The 20,823-nt window shown below is 40.7% G+C and overlaps 1 protein-coding gene across 2 annotated transcripts in view; it reads right to left on the bottom strand.

Moving 5' to 3' along the window:
* Positions 1-20,823, bottom strand: part of FILIP1 (filamin A interacting protein 1) — a 112,355-nt gene that overhangs the window by 7,200 nt on the left and 84,332 nt on the right. The window contains exons 6-7 of one of the 2 annotated variants that reach the window (XM_026079030.1): positions 10,806-13,611; positions 3,507-3,564 (exon numbers count right to left, since the gene is read on the bottom strand). In XM_026079030.1, the coding sequence (XP_025934815.1) occupies positions 3,507-3,564; positions 10,806-13,611 (2,864 nt within the window). Of the gene's footprint in view, positions 1-3,340; positions 3,565-10,805; positions 13,612-20,823 lie in introns of both variants that reach the window. The other variant, XM_026079031.1, reaches the window with a different exon arrangement.

The following is a 20,823-nucleotide window of genomic DNA, read 5'->3' as shown; positions in this document are numbered from 1 at the left end:
TCTTTTCACAGAAAGCCAGGCTCAAAAGCAGCCTTTGGAACAAGGACCAAAGTCTGGGGCTTGCTCATACTAGTTAAATACCCTGACCACTCAGCTAGTCTCTTGTTTCTGCTTGGTGAACAGTGAAGCACTCCATGTGAAACAGCACAGCCTTTACAGGAGGGAATGAGAATGCCACCTTCTTCCCCCTCAACTCTCTCTCCACACTACTGGCAGACTTGGTTGGAGCTGATGTGAGTTTGAATCTCCTCAGATATTGGTGAGAAGGGGGACCAGTCTCCAACCTTTGAAGGAAGGCTTCAACCAAAACTTTTTAAAATAAGCAGCACTACCCCTACATTTGTGTGGTACTTGATCTCCTAGGAGGCATTCATGATTCCACAGTCACTTCTGAACAGCCACAGGTTCCTACACTTCTCTCTTGACTCTTCTGGCACAAGAGTCTGAATACCCCAGTGGAACTAAGCTAAGTTAAAACTAGCCTTTATGCTTTTTACCAGATTCCTTTTAGTTCAGATCAGTTCCCCATTTAAGTTTCAACAATTGTGCCATCTCAAGGGACAACCACACAGAAGTGAGTGCTTCATTGGTTGGAGGCGATGAAAAGACAGGACTACATCATTTGACTCCAGTGGTGGGCTATATGCTGACCTCAAGTGACAATGAAGTTGTGGCCTGAATTAAAGCTCTGAGAGGAAATAAAAGGATATCTAGATTATGGATCTCAGATTTAGAGGCTGCAGTGCTAGTTAAGTCAAAATTGAAACATTGCTAGACAATACAGAGGCACCTCCATGCAAGCTGGTAGCTTGAGCTGGAACTTTACAGACTGTATTTAGAATTGGTTGTCTAAATTGCCCTGTGGAGCTGACCCTGAATGGAGAACCTTGCTATAGTCACTAAACATAAAACTGTCTTCAGATTCAGAGGAAACTCCAACATGATAAAGACAATTATGCTTTAACTTTTAAGACTTCTGGACTATAGGCTTTCTTTTTTTACAATATCATCACCTTAACCTTCTTCTGCATTTAATAAACAAGTATCTCAGGTCAATTAAAACAGACATTAAAAAATAATGAGTGCAACTAAATACATATGTTTAGTTAGCAGTTAAACCAGTTGCCTCACTCCAACTCTTCGGACTTCTGTTGGGCTGGCTTGGGAAGCAAAAGTTCCTTTCCGTTGTGCTGCCTCTGGGAAAAATAACAGGATCTTTCATCTAACCTGTCTGGAGTTTCTCAAGTGTGTCTCATGAAGTCCTRCTGACCCTACAAGAGTAATTCCTAGCTTGCACCTTCAGTTCTGGCTCTGTTGCTCTAATTTATGTGCCCTGGATTTCAGGTTCTGTAAGGTTGACTTGTTTCTTCAGGTGAATTAGTTTCTCAGATCTCATCCAAAACAAATAAACTTCTCAACTACAGGCACACTTAGAATATTGCCCTGGGTAGAGCAACAGTTAACTAAGGAATAGCTAGTTTCTTTTAAAAAAAGATTTGAAAAGGAAAGCTTAAGCCAGCTGTAGTTCATCACTGTATCGAGCCACATTAGCTTGGGGCTCATGTTTGCAGTATTATTTAAATGACTGTTTTGAACTGAAGGTTTGCTTCAGTGCCAGTATTTAGAGTGAATATGCAGCTAAAAGCTCATAATAATGTGTTTTCTTCAAACATCTGCTAAAAAGTCTATGTTACAGTAGGAACAGTAAGCTCTCAGCAACAATTTATTGACAAATTGAGGCTTTTAAGTAATAACAATTAGTTGAGAGGATCTGATGTATTTCTGGCATCGTGACTCACATTGTTTGCTAATTCCAACTTCCAAGTTTGATCCAAAATACCAGGAACGCAGTGTTATGAGAAATGATACTAATATGAATCTGATTTTCACATGTCATAGAAACCAGAACTTTAAAATTAACAGGTATGGCAGGTGCTACACACATGTAAAAATTAAAGCCTACTTCTTTTCAGATGTGATGGCAGCTTTTATATCCTCGACACAATGTCCTTCATGTGAATAATAAAATGCTGGCTTTATTCTGGGATAATGTACATATCTGGATCTTAAACAGGAGAGCAGTGCAAAGGGCTGACTGAAGACTAAACATTGCTTGGATTGAATATAATTTTGCTGACCTTCCGTAGTAGATTCTTCTATCAAATCTCTCCTCCCAAAGAGAAAGCCATTTAATACTTCACCCGGTGGTGCATTTTCTTTTCTGTGAGCTGTATTTGTTATTCATCAATTGTCTTCCTGTCTTTTCTTCTGAAACCTATTCCCAACCACTGGCTCCTTTACAGCTTTCTTGACTGGTAAAGTATTATACAAGTTTTAAAACTCCTGTTTATCAGTCTGCTCAGCTCATTTTCTCTTGTTTGGAACTTTCTTCACTGGAAATTGATCACTTAATGGAAATACCCTGAAATAACTGTAGGGTTATTAAGTAAACAGCCGTCTGCATCCACACCCATTTCCATGCTGAAACAATTCCTTAAAGCATGCTTAAAAATGCAAACATGTAAACAAGGAAATCACAAAGAAGAAAAACAATGAATCTCCATGGTATTGTGGTCTGTATTTAGGAGAAATGTATCAAACAACTGTGAATTCAGAGTAACTTACATACCAAGCCCTACCTCTTTCACTGTCTGTGTCTGAGTTGTGTTCGTAGATAGCTATTTCTGCCACCAGCAGTCAGTGTTAAGTTAAGTCCGTGTTAAGGACTTACATCACAGAAGGATGCTTAGCAATTAAGGTTTATATACCACAATTTCCCCTTATGAGGAAAATCAAAAGGCTAATGAAGACAATGGAATGACTTGCTGCATAGACTTTGGATACTAACTTTTTTTAAAATAAAACATCAAATATACTGTTTCCTAGCATTGCTTCCCTAGCAACCAGGTGTCTCAAAAGTGTGAAGTGATCACAAACAGGAAGGAAAGTGCTCCATGCAGTAGCCAAGGTGGAAGGTGATCCATTAAGGTGGAAGACAATCTATTAAAAGTGACCAGTCTAYCTCCATTTTATTGTGGTGACCAAACTACCCACAATTTCTTAAAAAGTGACCAGTTCTGTAACTAAGAATTATTCTGGACTAGTGCCATTGCCCATTCTCACTTCCCAGTCTGCAAGTATTCCAGGGGTACCACTGCCTTTCTGATGGCTTTTCCCCCCTCAGTTAAGAAAACAAAAAGATGTTGTTAAATTAAGTAGTCAATGCACACACTTATTAGTTTGTTATCAGCTGCAGGACTTCATTAGTATATGCAGACGTTAGCAACTAAACGGACAGGGGGCTGACTGCCATGGTAGCAGTAAAACCTGTGTAACCTACCCCCTCAGCCACCGCCATCAGCCCTTCCCCCCGCCCAGGGAGGCAGAGCTGCTGGCTGAAGACTTCTTCAGTTCTATTTTCATAGACTGAGTCTCGGCACGAGGCTCGAATTTTGTCACATTTCCTGCTCCTGCGGCTGCCACTACTGGCTTTCCTGCTTTCATACCTTTTGACACAGGAATGCGAGTGGGTGTAGGTCTCGGGGACGACCCATCCTGTCCTGTCTGCAAGAGAGAGAGAGAGAGAGAGAGAGAGAGAGATGACATGACATGAACTAATGACTTTTTCTTCTCATATATGTTCACTTATACATTTTATTGGATCTCAAGCAACACTGTCCCAAATCACTCTCATTAGCACATCAGTGTTCACATCTGGAACCTGGGAGTAGCAAATCCTGCTAGAGCGGCAAATCCTCCTAGAGTGGCAAATCCTGCTAGAGTAGGGCCCAAGGTACAAAGTCAGAATCAAACTAGCTTTTCAGAGCTGAGGTCCAGTGTTTCAGATCAAGGTGCCATAAGGATGGGAAACCCTGCAAAACTCCACAGTACAACACAACGCAGAACTGCATCAGAGGCTACCAAGACTCTAAGCTGCCAGCTGTACAACATTAGCATCACACACAGATGTTAGCATGGGCCCTGGAACAGTACAGCCACACAAGGCATTTAATGCTGAACCCAGACTAACTGCTATACTTTCAGACCTGTTGCAAGATTTCTCWGCAGTGTAGACAAAATTGAACTATGCTTCCCCAAGTATTTGGGCCATAGCTGAGGACATTTATTTCTGCACTGGGAAGCACGGGTGTAAAGGGAGTGAGTAGGACTGGGACAAAGAGACAGGGCAAAGATTTGGGTTTCCTTTTCCTGTTGCTGTGGGAAGAAGAGATGTGCAAAACGGTGCTGCCGGGGTGAAGGCTTCACCCCTTTGAGCAGAAGCCACACTCGATGAACCCTGGCATAGGTGAAACAGGCAGCCTAACTTTCCAGGGATACCTCAAGGCAGTGGGGATATGGGCACTTACTCACTCTGCCAACCTGCTGCCCTTGACAACTGCCTACCTAGCATGCTCAAACTCAAGTTTCTCAATTTCAGGAAAAAAAATGGTCTGGGGCAACCTGTAATATTTTATTCTCCTGGACAGAATACAGTTGAGCACCCTTGGCCTCTGCACAGGACTAGCAGACACAGCACAGCACCTACCCAGGAACTGGGCCCTTCTGGAGTGCCAGCTGGAAGCCAGACATGCTGCCCTACAGCCTTGAAAAGGGCAATTAATACATATGTTTAGGCAAATGAATCCCGCTCTGGAAGCATACAAGGAGCATTTGGATAGGACAAAAAGACTTAAAAGGCCAGCTGGTCTTTTCTCTCTCCACACTGGCCAAATAATGTTGCATATACTCTGCAAAGCCAAAACTGGAAGTTACCCTTATCAGCCCACCACATAAAGAGACTACTTATAGCCGTGACAACTGGGAGAGGAAAATGTGTTTCATCTTCTGCAATATTCAGTATAGACAAAAATGTTAATAGTGACAACCTCAGTGTCTCAGCTGAATTTCAAATGTGACTTGTTTTCTGTTCAGATAATTAGTGAAGTCTTCAATCTCACAAAAGAGAACACCTTTCATGGGATGCTGAAATCCCAGTGAGAGCTATCTGCTAAAAGACTAAATTCTGCAGCTTATCACATACCAACAAGATAAAACTAAACTACTGAAATAAATTGGATTAGGGGATTGTGTTGATTGTAACATGTATTTGCACATTTACTTAAAAATGCTTTTAAAAAATGCTCCACAAAGAATTCCCTATTTCTCTCGAAGGATCTTCCAGCCAGTAGCATCAGAGCCTTCTCTCTACATCCTGAGTATTCAAAGGAAAAGCATTCCTTAATCTTCTAAGAACAGCTCAAAACCCCATGTGTACACACACACAAAAAAAAATCACAATTGGAAAACTTGAATGCCGTCTGCCTGGCAGGAAGGAAGCCATTTTCAATAACTAAAGGCAACATTTACAATAGCAGTCTAAAAGCTAATATGGAACTCACATGTAGACGTCAAAACAAGTTAGGTCCATACAATTCGGTATGGCAAAACATGCAAATGCATTCCATCAGCCTTGGAAAATATGTCAACATCCCATGGAACCCAAATGGCAAACATCTTGTGCTCCCTGAAAGCACTCCACAGTGTGTAAACATGAGGCAATCAGATGAAGTAGCTGAAATCTCAAGCATTGCTTGAGCTTTATTTGCATGTAAATTATTAACTAAGGATTTGGGCACTTTTGAGTTACTCATTTCAAGCCTAAATCTCTCAAAATCACTTTGAAAAGAACCCTAACTTGCCTGAAATTTTTTGGTTTCATTACAGCATACTAATATGTTGATTATATGGAAGCTAATGCCTGCTTCACATACAGCTGCAAGAACATTTTGTGTTTGCTAAATGAAGAAAAATTACACAAAGGTGGCTCTTCAGCAAGCAGTCCCCTCGCATAAGCAGGCAAAGGACACTCTCTGGTATACTTCACTAATGACAGTGGCAAAGAACTCACACAACTGTCTCTTGGTGATTTCTTGCAAAAACCAAACTCATAGCAACTCCCTTTGCCCTGCCTGTCTGTTGGCTGCTGTCTTTTCTTCTGGTTGATACAGGACTGCAGCTCCAGCCAGAATCCGGCTGTCGGTCCTTATGCAGCCAGCATAGAGCACCCGTAAAGCAGCCTCAGCAGGGAAGCTGAAGGCTCTGAACTGGCAGTACATTTTAGTGGAATACTATAGATGGCCAGAGCTAGATTAGTAAATACATTACTGCATTCTGATAGCAAGATAAATACATACAACTGCTAGGCTGTTCATGTTGATAATCAGGGCTCACTGCAGATGGTTACAAGTGTATTAGGCAATGAGGTTGCATTAAGGTTGGACAGTTGCATTGAAGGAAGAAAAGTAGTTTGAATGTACAGAACATTTAGTGGTTTATAACAGATCCTGTTTAGTGCATTTTACTGATACAAGAAAGGGGTGATTTCATGCACACATTCACTTTTGGAATACTTTTAATAACAAAGATGTTTTTTCAGCACTTGTTCTTGAGCAGATCAGAGCCCAGCTTGTCCTGGGCAGAAATGGTTGGCCTACACACAGGAATCTAGAGCAACCTGAGATGCCCTGGGCTATTCAAGCTACCTGCACAGGGCTGGTAGATAAGACACAGGATCTAAGGAGACCTGCTATCTCTGCTAAAGCAGATGGAAGTGGGCTACTTGACGACTCCCAAAGCGACACTAAAGAGCTACATTCAGACAACTGAATCCTGAAAGGGTGGGATTTGAGATTGAGTCAATACAATCARTGGAGCCTGGTGGACAATTCAGCTCACACTGAAGCACAGAGCCAGTGGCAACTCAGCTGAATCATCCTCCAGGCTCCGCTGAGCCAGCCTGGAGAGCCAAGCATATGGATTAGGGGACTGATTCAGCTGCCCACACTCAGGATCTTGTGCCATCAGGTGCCATGCTGTATCTCACCAGCTTCCACTCCAGAAAGATACAGGTCTGTGTTATACCTACCAGTCTCATGCATATGTCTTGACAGCCACGGGGCATGCAAATGGCACCACACACCTCTATCAGGGCAAACAAATGGAGCTTTTGAACTCTACTGGCTATAATAGAAGCTTGGAGCATATATGGGACAACCTACAAATAGCTAAATGTAGACGCTGATCTCAAACTAAATACTGCCCAAATTAAAGTAGCGCTATAGATGCTTTAATGCGTGCCTAGTTAGCTCTGACACCCAGCAGATTTTCAGCTGTGCCCTGCTTCCTCAGGGCACAGGCAGCACTGAATGGTTGGTGCAGTGCCATTACATTAGCTCTGCTGTAGCCAGGGACTTCCTTCACTCCTTGCAGATCTGCATGTGACCAGATGCACTAGCTATCCTGGCAGCATAAACAGCCAGAGTTAGATGCTAGTCCTGTAAGAGATGGGGAGTGGAGGAATGAAGAGATTATAGGACTGACACTCCTCTTGGTAGCCACAGAAAGTCCAGGTTCACCAATAATCCCACAGCCAAATTTACAGTCTAAAGCAAAAAACAGGATATAGGCACCTCAGTTTTCTTTCCAGAAGAATATTTGTTTTTATTCTGTGATTTTTCATTGTGAACTGTATAAGCTGTCCAGGGACCTGGACTAATGTGCTAAGACAACCCTAACAACCACACTATAGTTTCAAGCTCCTTTTGGTCTGTATGCCATCTGGTCTCAGTCTTGAATTTTTGTTTGTGCTGTGGCCCATCTATAGTAAAAAGATGTATCTGCTAGGTCTGCTCTGTTAGTAAAAGTATTTTCCTYGGAGTGAGTTTGACTCCAATCAAGCTGAGGAGGACCAAAACCCAGTTCTCCCACTTCTGAGGAATTACCCAAATCTACAGACTATCATATAAAAGGAGCTATCATCAGCCTTGACAGTTTAGGGTTTGGGTTTTTGATGAAAAGTGGCTATGGTTCTGTGTTATGTGCTGAATTCAATCCAGCTAGTCTAACAGTCAAATCAGCACTGGGATGCAGGATGGACCAAAGCTCCTGCTGTGGAGACACCCATGGGATAGGACCATTTGGGGGAGCAGCGCTGGTCTGCAAGCCCATTTGCACAGCTGCCTGGCCATGGGCTTGCGCAGGAGGGAGAACACAAAGTGCCCAGGAAACGTTTGGATCCAACACAGAGGAGCCAGTGACTTCAGGTGTCAGTGGAGAGACAGTCACTGACCGGTGCCTTTTTGGATTGTTCTTTCAGGTTAAGTGCTCAAAGACTGCCCAAGTTCTCCTTCAGATGCCTGAGCCTTTCTTTGTATCAGGGTCTCATTTTCTTCACATCAAAACTGCTACAGACTCAGAAAAGGACTTGGGTCAGGGAGATAAAAATCTTTAGCTACTCTAGACCGTATGTCTATGTAAATGTAAATCAACACAATAAACAATAACAATCATTAATCCTTGTCCACCATGAAACCACCATCTCTGCTTTTGGACTCACACAGGGAGACACCACAGATCAGGCTGAACCTTTAAAAATGCCATGTGTGTGCACCTTAGAATTAACTTGCAGTACTGAAGATAATGCTATAAATTAAAATTGGAAAAGGAGTTAAATGTTTTCAAAGGATAAAAACAATGACTGCAAATTTGTTACAGCAGGAGATGAGAGCTAGGAACTTCAGAATTATTTTCCCCTTTGTAGCTTGGCACTGCATTGCTACATTGTACAGCACAACTTTTATGATGAGAGCTAAGAACACAGCTTTGTACCACTTTGTCTTCTTTGATTTTATGAAGTCATACCTTTTAAATGATATCAGTGTTGGTTTCTTCTGTACTTTACAGAAGTAATTACATTACAACTTTTTTTTCTGACTAGAGGCATTGAAATGTGTTTATAATAGGCGTTTGCAAAACAGATGGTGAATACACAACTTTTTTTTTTTCAGGGGATTAGAGAGGAAAGAGCATTTTTTGGTTTGTTAAAAGTTCCCAGCCCATCTGACTGGGGGCCTTAAAATTTAAAAAAAAACAACAACAAAAAAAAGCATAAGTTAAAGTAAATCTTAAGGTTGAACTATTTTCCTTATATTCCAAATAGGGGAGGGTGAAGTGAAGAAAGAAGCCACTTTTTARCCTGATGAAAACAAAACAAAAAAGTTTTGTCTGTCACGGTTCAGTGCATCATCACAGAAGAGACATCCAGTACAAAGAACATCTAGTAAAAAAGAATGAGGAATTCTTAAAAAAAAGTTTTCCAAGCTTCTGAGAGACAAAGGAGTTTATAAATGAATGACTTTTTTTTTAAAGTGAACAGTTGCCGATAGTATGTAGAAAAACACTGTACAGTAAAGTACCTGCAATACATTATATATGGAGAGAGAGAGAGCACATGTGTGATCCCAAATAGATCAGTATGTTGAATGCAAGGTTTTTTTTAAGTCAGGGGACTTAAATAGGAATGGCAGCCTCTCTCTAAAAGTGTGGAAACACTTCCATATGAATGTAGCATAAATACACTTTGGCACTTCAGCTTGGAAAGAGATGGCTGAAGAGGCATGTTATAGAGGTCTACCAACAGCTGAGTGGCATGGACAAATGAAAAGGGAATGACTATTCTGTATTAGTCAGGAAACGAGAATGGAGGTGTAACCAATAAAGGTACTGCATAAAAGGTATCAAACAAAAGACAGCATTTTTCCCATAGCCCAAAACCAAATTCATTGCCCCATGATGTTGCAGAAACAACAGTATAAATGAATTTAAAAAGCAGTTAGAAGAATAAATAGAAAAAAACTCCACCACAGTCTAATAAACACAAAGATGAGGCTACAAGCTCTACTTCAGAAAGAAATCCCCACCTATTGCCAAAAGTTGGGAAGAAACACTGAGGGAAACATTACTGTATATTTACCCTGTCTTAAAATAATCTTTCCCTAAGCATCTACTGTCAAGCAGGCTACTGTCAAGCTAAATGAGCCTTTGGACTAATACAGTACTGCTGTTTTCATATTTTGGTTAAAATCCTCTTTTCCCACGGAAATTCCAACTAAAACAATGCAAAATAATGCCCAAGGCCAAGACCATAGTAAACCTGGTGAGACAACTATCAGTATTATCCAAAGTGTTTAAAAACAAAGGTGAGAGACTGACTTAAGTGGGATTCCCTATGGAAAAGAAGCAGGGGAACCTCCACAGATGCACACTGAGAAAACACCAAGAAATATGGGGGAGAAACCACTATTGTAATACAGCCCTTATAAAAGCTGAGAATGACAGAGGAACAGGAAGAGCTTTAATATTTACTGGCTGAAAGAGACTTGGAGCTTTAAATAATGATACCAGAGCCCTGCAATTTATTCCTTTGGAGTTCAGCAGACAAAGCATTATGTATACTATAGCAGATATTAAGTTATATGGGTATAGCAGATATAATGGAATTATACCAAAGAAATACCAAGATTCTCCAGCTAGGCCAAAAACCATTATGAATATTTTCATAATTCAGAATTGCCACTTAACAAAAATAAGAATACAGTTTCCTGCTCTATTATCTCCCCCATTCTTTGCCCCTCTTTCTCCCCCTTGGAAGGTTTACAGGATTGTCATTATTTTCAGTAGCTTTGCAGGGACTTCCTTTGAAAGTTACTCCTTTGGGAGATAATGCCAAAAGTACACCAGTGTCCAACACTGGTATACAACTACCTGTTTTCACCACAGGGGTATCAGGCAAATTCTTAAGCTCATATCTGAAACATATGTAGGGAAGCTAAGAGTTTTCCCTCACCCCACCAATTCTTTCCCTGCTGGTGTCTCAAATTCAAATTATGGGTTCTTTATCATTTCTTTATTATGGCTCTTTACCATGAAGACTGCACAGACACTCCACATAGGACTATGCTGCTTACCACTGATTGTGTTCCTCGTGTGGAAGATGTTGTAACAGGAGTTATAGTGATAGTACTTGTCACTTTGCTTGCTCCTGGTCGTGGGGACAGATTGTTCCGGGGGGATCGCAGGACAGTACCAGTCACAACTTCTTTTTCTGCTGCTATGTTCACTGGTCTGACTGTTATCACAGGGCTTGCACCATCAGATGCAGCACTAGGAGAGCGCTTAAACTGAGAACCTAAGTGGATGTGAATTTTGTTGTCTTCTGTTGTTATAATGTTGGCATTGGCATTGTACTTCCGGATTGGAGTTGGAACAGTTTGTTTTTCCGGTGTTACCTTGAAGACAGCCCTTCCCATGGTCATATCTTGTGACTGTGGAGAAACAGAGATTTCTGCTGGTGCTGCAGATGTCGATACTGTCATAATCTGGATTGGTGATGCAGGTCTGTCCGCAAAGGGTGCTCTCCCTCCATCTGGAGACTTTTCCCTGGAGAATGTCGTTATAGTGACTGGAGACATAGAACGATCTGGGCCCATCGGACTTTCACTGCCTTTTCCTTTTGGGGACCTAACATTTGGAGAGGGAATGATGGTTATTCGTGGTTTCTGATTTCCCAAAGTAGGAATGACAGTGGTGCTTGAAAAAAACTCCTCTGAGGCTGGACTGGTTATCTCCAAAGTAGCTGTGCTATTCTCATGATCTGGTGTCACTCGAATATGAAGAGGTTGACCTTGCTTTGGTGATAGGACAACCTCCCCAGGATGCCCTGCACTACCATGGCTTCGGGCTCCTTTATCAGGAGTTACCTGAGCCCCAGTTTCCCTCTTTCTCATCCATGGTATCCAAGATTTCCTCATTGCAAGTTCATTTGCTGCCGGAGGATATCTCTCAAGCACTGAAGAACGCTCCATGGGTTTTTTCAGACCTACCTGTCGCAGACTGCTCATGATGTGGTTCTCCTCCTGGAAGGATTTCCTTATAAATACAGCTGGAGTTTCTTCTTCTGCTGCTTCACTGTTTACAGCATCTGTTTGCACACCAGTGGATGTCACAGGAACATCTACCATTCTCCGTCCATTTATGCTGGGCCTCAGAGCACGACTGTAACGCTTAGAAAGTTCTAACTCTCTTGTTAAGTTCAGAACTTCCTGCCCCATGCTTTTGTTTTTATTTTCTTCTTCCATAAATCTTTGCTGAAGAACTGAATAATCAACTTGGAGCTGGGAAAGCTGGTCTTCTTTGTTCATCAGCTCATGGATTTTCTCCTTAAGAGCTTGAACTTCTGCTTTCAAATCTCTGCTTTTAGCCTCTTCTAGACGAAACCTGTGCCTCAGCTCTGCTTCCTGGCTCACTGCTTCACCTTTTTCTATGGCTTTATTTTTTGCAATCTGGAGTTTCATCTCCTCCAGCTGTTGAGAAAGAAAGTTAGCTTTGTCCTGCTCAGTTCTAAATTTCTGCTCTAGCTGATCATATTCATCTTCTGTCTTCATCAAATCTCCTTCAACCACTTCCAATTGTTTGAGACGTTTTTTCAGTTTTTCAATTTCAATGGTAAGCTCTTTAATCTTGTTGTCCTCATGACAAGCATGCTCCGGTCCTTTTCTGGCTCGACCCCTTGTTATTTCTCTTTCTACTTCCTCCATACCATCAATTCTTTTCTTTAACAGGTCAACTCTACAGCTTAGTTCAGAGGATTTTTCTTCTTCACTTTTCAGTTTGCCAATTAACTCATCTCTTTCCTTTGTTAAACTAGACACTTTTTCCTCCATTTCAGATTTCAATTTCAAAAACTTCTTACTTTCTTCTATCAGTTTCTCAGTAACATCCATAACTTTCCCTTGTTCCACTTTAAAATTCTTGTTTAAACCCTCAACCTTTTTTTCCTCCTGTTTTATTTTTTCCATCATATTTTTTCGTTCATCAACCAACATTACAGTAAATGACTTCAGCTTTGTAAGGTCATCTTTTAAGCTTATTTCAGCCTTTTCYAACTTGCTTTCTGATGACTCAAGGTCTTTTACTCGAGTCTTCACCACTTCCAACTCATTTATCAAATCTTTAGTTAAATTCTTTTCTTTCTCCAAGTTTAAGTGTAGCTGGGTGCATTCAGACTTACTTTTACTAAAAGCCTCTTCCAGTTTCTCTAGTTCTGACATTCTTTTCTGCAATTTTTCCACTTCAAGTTTCAGCTCTTTGCTATGGTGCTCTTCCTCTTGCAGTTTATTCTTCAGTTCTTTACACTGAGATTCAGTTTTTGTGATCTCTTCATCTTTTCCCTCCATTTCAAGCACACGCTTGCGGAGGTTTTCCACTTCTGCCATTAAGCTGGAGTTCCCACATTCCCCTTTTGCTATTTTATCTCTTAGTTCCTGAAGTTCCTCCTCAGCTTTTTGAAGATTTTTGTTAGTTTCCTCTAGTTCCTCTATTCGACGGGTCAACCCAACTAGCTTAAGCCTTAGCTGTCTATTATGTGACTCTTGATTAGCCAGTTTAGCAGTCATCTCCTCATGTTCTTGAGAAAACGATAATGTCCTGTGTTCAAGTTCTGTTTCTAACTTCATCAGTTTTTGTCCATCTTCTTTTGTTTTCGCACTAATAATTTTAAGCTTTTCTTCTTCTTCCTTTAGTTTTTGATTTAGATCTTGTATTTTCTGGCTTTGTTGTCCAAGTTGCTCAATATGCATTTGTCTTTCATCCACCAGCATGAGTGCAAATGATTTGAGCTTGACTAGTTCTTCTCTTAGTTTATTGAGTCTCTTTGTATGTTCTTTCTCCTTGCGGGCTTGATAGATCTTCTCCTGCTCAAGAAGTTTCTTCAACCTGAAACAAGTTAGAACAGATGCATTACACTAGAAAATACATATAGTTGCTGTTTATTTCTCCAGTTTTAAATCACTTTCATTTTAGGATTTTTTTTTTTTTTTTGCGTTAATGTCCTAAGTACTCTTGCAACAGGTAACTACCTACTAAATTACATTTCCTAACCAAAATATTTTAAATTACAAAAGTTAATTGAAAACTATAGGAAACACCTGGAATTCCAAAAATCAGTGAAATTTTATATGTATATAGATAACAAATACAACAGTTTTCAATTTCTTCACATTTATTTCTCAGTTAGGATGATGTTGGTGAAAGTATACTATACCCCAAAAGGACAGAAATATCTACTTACCAATTCATTTATATTGAACTTGTTTTACAAGGTGGATTCCTCACCAACGTGTTATACACCCAAAAATGTGTAAAATTAGATTTAAAAAACAAAACTTATTACTACATGCAGCCATACATAAATGTATCAATCTTGGCCATAAATAAATCAGCTGGACAGAAGAACAGTACATTAGCACTTGACTGATAACCATCTGGGCATCACTGGTGGAAGAAACTAGCAGGAAGAGAAGTTTGCCAGCACAGTGACTATTATATTAAAAGGTTTATTTTCCCAGGTTTATTTATTTCCCAATTCCTTTTACAATAGTAGATTTTGTTGACTACAAGGGTCAGACTAATCAAACCTTTGGCTACAGCTAACCTCAGCTGGAAAATGTTCTAATTCATATCCTGTAAAGCTGTATTTTCAGACAACTCACGATACACAAATTAGGCATATCCTCAGAAAAATAATTTAGACCTATATTTTCCAGGCTTATCCACGCAACTTTTCAATGGAGCAGTGAAGCATGCTTTTAAGTATTTTGTGTCTGTGCTTCATATTCAGGATACATTGACATCAGCACAGGAAGTGCCTGCACATATGTAAGCACAGATTTATGAGGATGGTGATCCTCAACTGATAAAGAGGTACAGATAACACAAGGATATATCTCCCACTAATTTAAGAGTTTTATTGTAAAAGCAGCAACATGATTTAGAAAAGACGACACAGGCATGCATGCTGAGTGTACTGTGAAATGACATGTTTTTCAAACCAATGTCAAAGTACCTGCAACTCCCACATCAAGCTATGTGTAATGATTCAAATCCACTTGCTTTGCTCACCGTATGTCTAAAACATTTGCACTTCTTTGTAGTCAAGGCACGCAACAGTGTCCATAGCAGAGCAAGTTACCACCTGTCAACTAACTTGTAGTAATTGTAACATCCAAATCTTAGCAAAGATCGACTTTTATCAGTAATTTTATCTAAAATGCTGGACTGTAAAAGATAGTGGGTGAAGCACAGATATATATTCCTCTCTGCTGCCCCAGCAATGAAGTGGAGCAAACAGCTGCAGGGCACAACGTCCTACACAGAGAGTGTCTCAGAGCCCTCACCTGAACTCTAAACTAGTAACAGCCTTATTAACTTCTCCAGCAGCTATTAATGTTTCACTCGTCATTCCTCAGGGACCAGAAAGAACAGGAACTGGAATGAAAAGCTATGAGACAAGAGAAGGAAGACAGAAAACAGAGCACAGGATGCAGTAGGTAGGGAAGGAGAAGGCTGAAGAATGTGTTTGAAAACAGGAGTCGGAGAGGATGTGGGAGTAAGAGAATAGTAGAACCAGCAGGAGAGAGAAAAACAAACAAACCTTATAGCCAACCTTGCTGGGTCATAGATTATTCTCAAAAAAATCTCTTTAGTTTTGGCAACTCTTTGGAAAGGACTGAAAAGACGTACTGGTGTATGCCTCATTATGGGTCAAGTTAGAATGTCAAAAGGTAAAAAAACACCCGCTGCCACTCACAGAGCACTCAATTTTCACACTGAAGGAGGAACTTTATTAGCATGCAATATATTCCCTAGCTATTCTATCACACTGCTTTATTCAAAAGTTTCTGCCAAGAACTCTCCCTAGTCTCCCCCATGCTACATTTTTAAAGAAATAGCATGCATCCTTTCCACAAAATATTATTTGCTGAGAGAGAACAGTTTTACCTAACCTGGTGGTGTTCTAAATGACCCATCTCCCAAAGTCATGGGAATATAATAAAAATATGAGCCCCTAAAGAAAGAGAATGCTTCCAACCCCCATTGTACCATAGGAAAATTTTAAGGTGGCCCCTAAAAATTCAAAAACCAGTAAAAATACAGCGCTTTGTTTTCTTTTTTAAAATCTTGCTGCTTTAAAGCCTATCTAAAGATGCTCAGAAAAATGCCTATGATTCTGAATAGCTAGGCTGTTCATAACAAGCACGTGTGATTTCCACACAGCAGTTGCTACAGACAGTCTACACTGGCCAAGTTGCTAAGCAGAGTGCAAAACAGTTCAAGGCCCACATACCTGTTTATTAAGCTAAGACAAAGAAATGTCAGGGATGAGGCTCAAGAAGAGGAGAAGAAAGCACATTAGCATTGTCACTGCCTTGCTGTACCTATCAGGAAAGTCAGCAATGTGCAGTCTTGGGCTTTGCACCTCTAGGAAAAGCCAAAATAAAGTATCATTACTATGCCAGCATGACTGGGTGAATTAGTTAGCATCTTGAAAAAGGGCAGAAAGCACTGTGGAACATTTTGTCCTGCCTCAGTTTTTATACAGTGAAACTAGACTGCCTAAAATTTAACAAGTGACCTTTCACAAGAAGTAAGATAACTGAAGATATCTTTTTCTGTTTTCTGTATCCAGGGAAACTGTTTCTAAAATCCGTGTCTGTGAGGGATATATGGGAAAGCAGCTTCCAAATCTGTGCAGATGTCAAAGTAATAAAATGCACACCTTTTTCAGTGTTATTATTTCTAAATACTAAAAGGTGAGTTTAGGCTTGCTTTTGTATCTTTTGTATAACTCTTAAAACTCAGTGGTTAAACCAGAATTTCAGCAGAATTCCAAGATGATGCTGTCCCGTCTTGACCCTTACAAAGGATTTATTGTCAGGCTTCTCATCTAATTGCTGCTGCTAATGTTTCCTGAGTAATACAGATCTGTATGTGCTCCAATGCAACACTAAAAGCACCTCAGGGACTCAGACTACCTATGTCTTTAATGTATTATCCAGAAAAACTGCACTCTGGATTGTCAAGAGGTGGAGAACACCTGCATTCAGGGTCAAAATAAACAAAAGGAAAAAAAGAAAAATTTTAATAAAGAAATGTGGAGCTAGGTATAGCCAAAACACCAACAAGCCAACAGAGTTTGGCACCCTTAGCCCAATCCTTGTATTTGCTATTTTGGGTTTTTTTGGTTTCAATTTAAAAGATGAAGAGAAGTATTTGGATAAAATAATATAATTTGCATTCATAAGAGTCAGTAAGAGTGTCAAGGGCTCAGGATTTCAGGACACAGCGGGAAAGGAAGCAGATCAAGTTCCTTGTAAAAAGGGAGAGCAGAATGTCTGCTTGCCTTTGGAAAGCCCTGTTAAGATCTAAGGAGTATCTTCTTTTCCCCATAGATTACCATATGTATTATGTCAAAACATGTAGCCCAAATCAGTCTCTGAATACATGGCCTTCTGCTGCTGCGAGCATCTTCCACTCTTCCAGGTGCTTTCTCCCTCTCCTAGATTTCTTTGGCAATCTGATCACACCACAGTATTCGAAGAATGCGTGCCCTACAGCTGTCCAGCTTTCAAGAATATCATACTTATCTTCACAGTAAATTGGATAAATGGTAAACCTTTATACATCAATATGTGTTAACTGCCTGAGTTAAAAACAAATGTCCTAGGAGGACAGTGCCATTCCCTAATTTTGCATCATCAAGAAAGATGCATCTGATACTGACTGGTGCTGAGGCAGGACACTGACCTACAAAAGCTGCTGATGCAAACAAGTATGGTCATCTCTGCATTGGGGAGCTACGGCTCCTGCTTCCTTCCACATGCAGAAAAGCTAGTTGTTTACAGCCCAGTTGAGCAGTGCTATATTAGCACAAGGAAAGTCTGTGGATAGCAGTGCAAGAGACTCAAGAACATGAAGACTTCCAAAAACCAATCTCAGCTTGCAGAGCCTGTAAACATTGGAGAGCAGAAAGAGCAACTAATGAGTTAGTTTGAACCTTCTTTATGAACTGAGCAATGGAGACAGCCCTTCAGCCATCAAGGATAAAGGTGTGACTGGATGGGTAGTAACTAGGTCTTCTTTATGCCCCTTCCTTTGGGTTTGGAGATGAAGCTTTTCATTGCAAAAGGTCTTTGTGCTTCCTCTTCCCTCCTCCACAGCTTCAGACTGATTGTCAGAAGCAACATGAGATGCTGATTAGCTGCTGATCCCTCTCCCTCCAGAGATGTGGTTTCATTTCTAACTTTTATTAGGATTATATGCCTGTGCTTTGTCCTACCAGCTGACTGAGTTCCTCGGGCTTGGGCTAATCATTACTTCAAGTTTGGAAGACATTTTTTTCCACAAAGCAAACCTGGCCAATACTGTACAGTTGTTGTGTTTTGTTTTGTTTTTTTTCCCCCCCAGCTACATGCCAGCTCTCAGAAAGTCTGGTCATTATGTCAATGCATTTGCAAGAGACTGTCATGAACTATGGTGCAGACTCAATTTGTAGAATGGCACACGCTTGGTCTCTGGCAATTGGAATTGAAGTTAGCTGGGAAGAGGAGACCAACACAGACAAGGCTTCAGTCTGATGCAAGTGGAGTGCCAGCCTTAGGTAGGTCCCCAGATCCCACCTGAGGACAGGTGACAGAGGACACTGACCATTCTACCTAATCCTTTTAATGTGAAAGAAATAGAGATTGAAGGGCTCCTAGCTGGAGTTTGCACTGGATTAGTTCTGCTGGTTAGCCATCAGGGTGGTTTAACATTCTCTGTAACGCTGGTCAATTCATTGGATTAATAAAGTTACAGACTTAGTTCGACCACATACATTGTTCTTCTTGTTTTATTTCTGCATATGTCAAGTTCAATCACTGCAACACAAAGGAGGAACCCCACAGTACCATTTTCACAGAGTCTCTTTTCAGACTAGAGCTAGACTTCAACATGAATTACATGAATTATAACTTACAGCTGGAGAATAATCTGGTGTTTTTGAAGCACACTGCAAATTGTATCAGAAGAACTTAGATGAGCATTACTGAATTTTAGATGGCATTTATTTTATGTGTATGTGCTAAGAGAAGTAGAAGCAGCAAGATCATAGCCAAAATCAAGCATTAGTTCTTACCTCTATTTACAGAAGAAACCACAAATAGTTGTCAGTAGACACTGTTTTTGCCTTCTGCAACATACACCAAGACTATTGATGTTCTGACAATATTTTTTTCTTATCAGGCCATCACCAGGTGGCATATCAAAGCTAAATTTAGCATAAATTAAATTTAACAGGCAGACAATATAACTCCTTTCTGAATGGCCAACCTATTACCCTTCAGAATAGCACAGAGCAGCTTACTTTTCATGAAGTTTGCTAATGCCTGTGTGTTTCTATATACCTTAAAAAATCAGTATTTCAAGACAGATATATATGCCTACAAGAAATCCTCATCTGAAATTCAGAAACATCCATAGAAAATCATCAGCATAAACGCACAGGAAGTTAAGGACTGAAGGATCATGAACTTCACAAATACATTTGAATTGCAATAAACACAGCAAACCAGGACATACAAAAACCATGCTTAGCACTGATAGCTGATATGAAAAGCCATTCTTCAAAGTGACTAATAATGTTTTACAAAAAAATGAAGACATTTCTGTTATCAGGGGAAAGATGCTCAGCAGTTTCCAAAAAATAACCCCCCTTCCAAGAAGCATTTACTTCAGATCATTTTAAACAGAGCATCCAGAAGTGAAAGCCCACCAAAGTATTTATTGAAAATTATACCAGAGATTGAGTTGTGCTTTCCGTATGCATGTTTCAAAGTATTACCATTATGATGAGCAAACAGCACTCATGCTTATATGGCCTTTCCCATCATGCAGCAACAGGCACTCACCCACATGAGGAAACCCTGGTAAGGAGGGCAAGCAAGGGCAGGGCCTGAAAGCATGTGAGCTGCCCCTGCGGGCACATGTTTTGGCACCCCACTTCAGCTGCGCTCATCTGGTTTAGCTTCCCCCTTCGGAAGCAGATTAAGCTAAGCTTAGCAAGGTATCTCCCAGTGTGCGGGGAAGCATCCACACGAGGAGCTCATGCGGAGAGCGATCAGGGCTACTGCCCCCATTATCAAGACCATGGCAGCTGGAGGAATAGCAGTCTCAGCTCCAAGTGGGATGAAGAGTATGGGATGGAGAGGAGGCAGGTAAGGTGTTTCTTTGGCACCCGTTTTTGCTGAGCTTGTACACAGCTTGTCTGGCTGCTGCAGGTCCACGGGGCTCCTCACCAAACAAAGCCATTACAGCACTGCTACTTTATTACCCTAGTTTGTTATTATTTCAATTCCTAGAATTGAAAGTTTGTTCTGACTGGATGTGATGGCTTCTGTCATGTTTTGCGAATGGCCAGTAAGTAGGGGTAAGAGAAGCACAGCAGCAACTACTCGGTGACTCTAAGGATGAGCTGAGTGACAGCTGATGAAGGCTGCTTCCTCCCCAGGGGCCTGCCACGCCAGCTCACAGGGCTTCTGCCACTCACACAGCAATCTTGAGGAAGCACCAGGAAAGCAAGTGTCTTTGCACGCCCCTTTTTCCTCTCCTCCCAGTTCAACCATAAAGAGTTTGTTTCTGTATATGCGGAATTAGAGGGACTGGACAACTTCTTAGTGCTAGCTAGGAAGCTGCTGCCCACTAAATGATGTGAAGGACTGATCAATAAAATCTTTGCATAATGAAAAGCAGCAAGAGGTTTAACTTAAAGCAATTCCTTCTTCACTTTTTTTCTGTTTAAAGTACAACATCTGATTTTGAAGATTATTTCTGCAGCCACTAGGAAATCCTCCACTTGTCAACACTATTGCTGAGTGCCTCTGTGCCAAACTGAGAAACCTACAGGCTGATTTTCAGGGATTCTGGGCATCTACGCTTGCAATTAAAATTAAAGAGAGGCAAAAGGTAGTTAGGCTCTCTAGGAAACAAAACAATCTGGCCTAACACATAAGTTGGGCAATTCAAAATTCGATTACACTTTCAAATTGTTGGCTTCAGTCCTTCCCTCATATTCATCTTGACTGAGAGAAGAAAAATATGAACGGGATCAGA

The sequence above is a fragment of the Apteryx rowi genome, unplaced genomic scaffold (genome assembly GCF_003343035.1).
Source record: "Apteryx rowi isolate R43461 unplaced genomic scaffold, aptRow1 scaffold_490, whole genome shotgun sequence".
NCBI classification, from domain to species: domain Eukaryota; kingdom Metazoa; phylum Chordata; class Aves; order Apterygiformes; family Apterygidae; genus Apteryx; species Apteryx rowi.
This window is presented reverse-complemented; position numbering and strand designations above follow the sequence as displayed.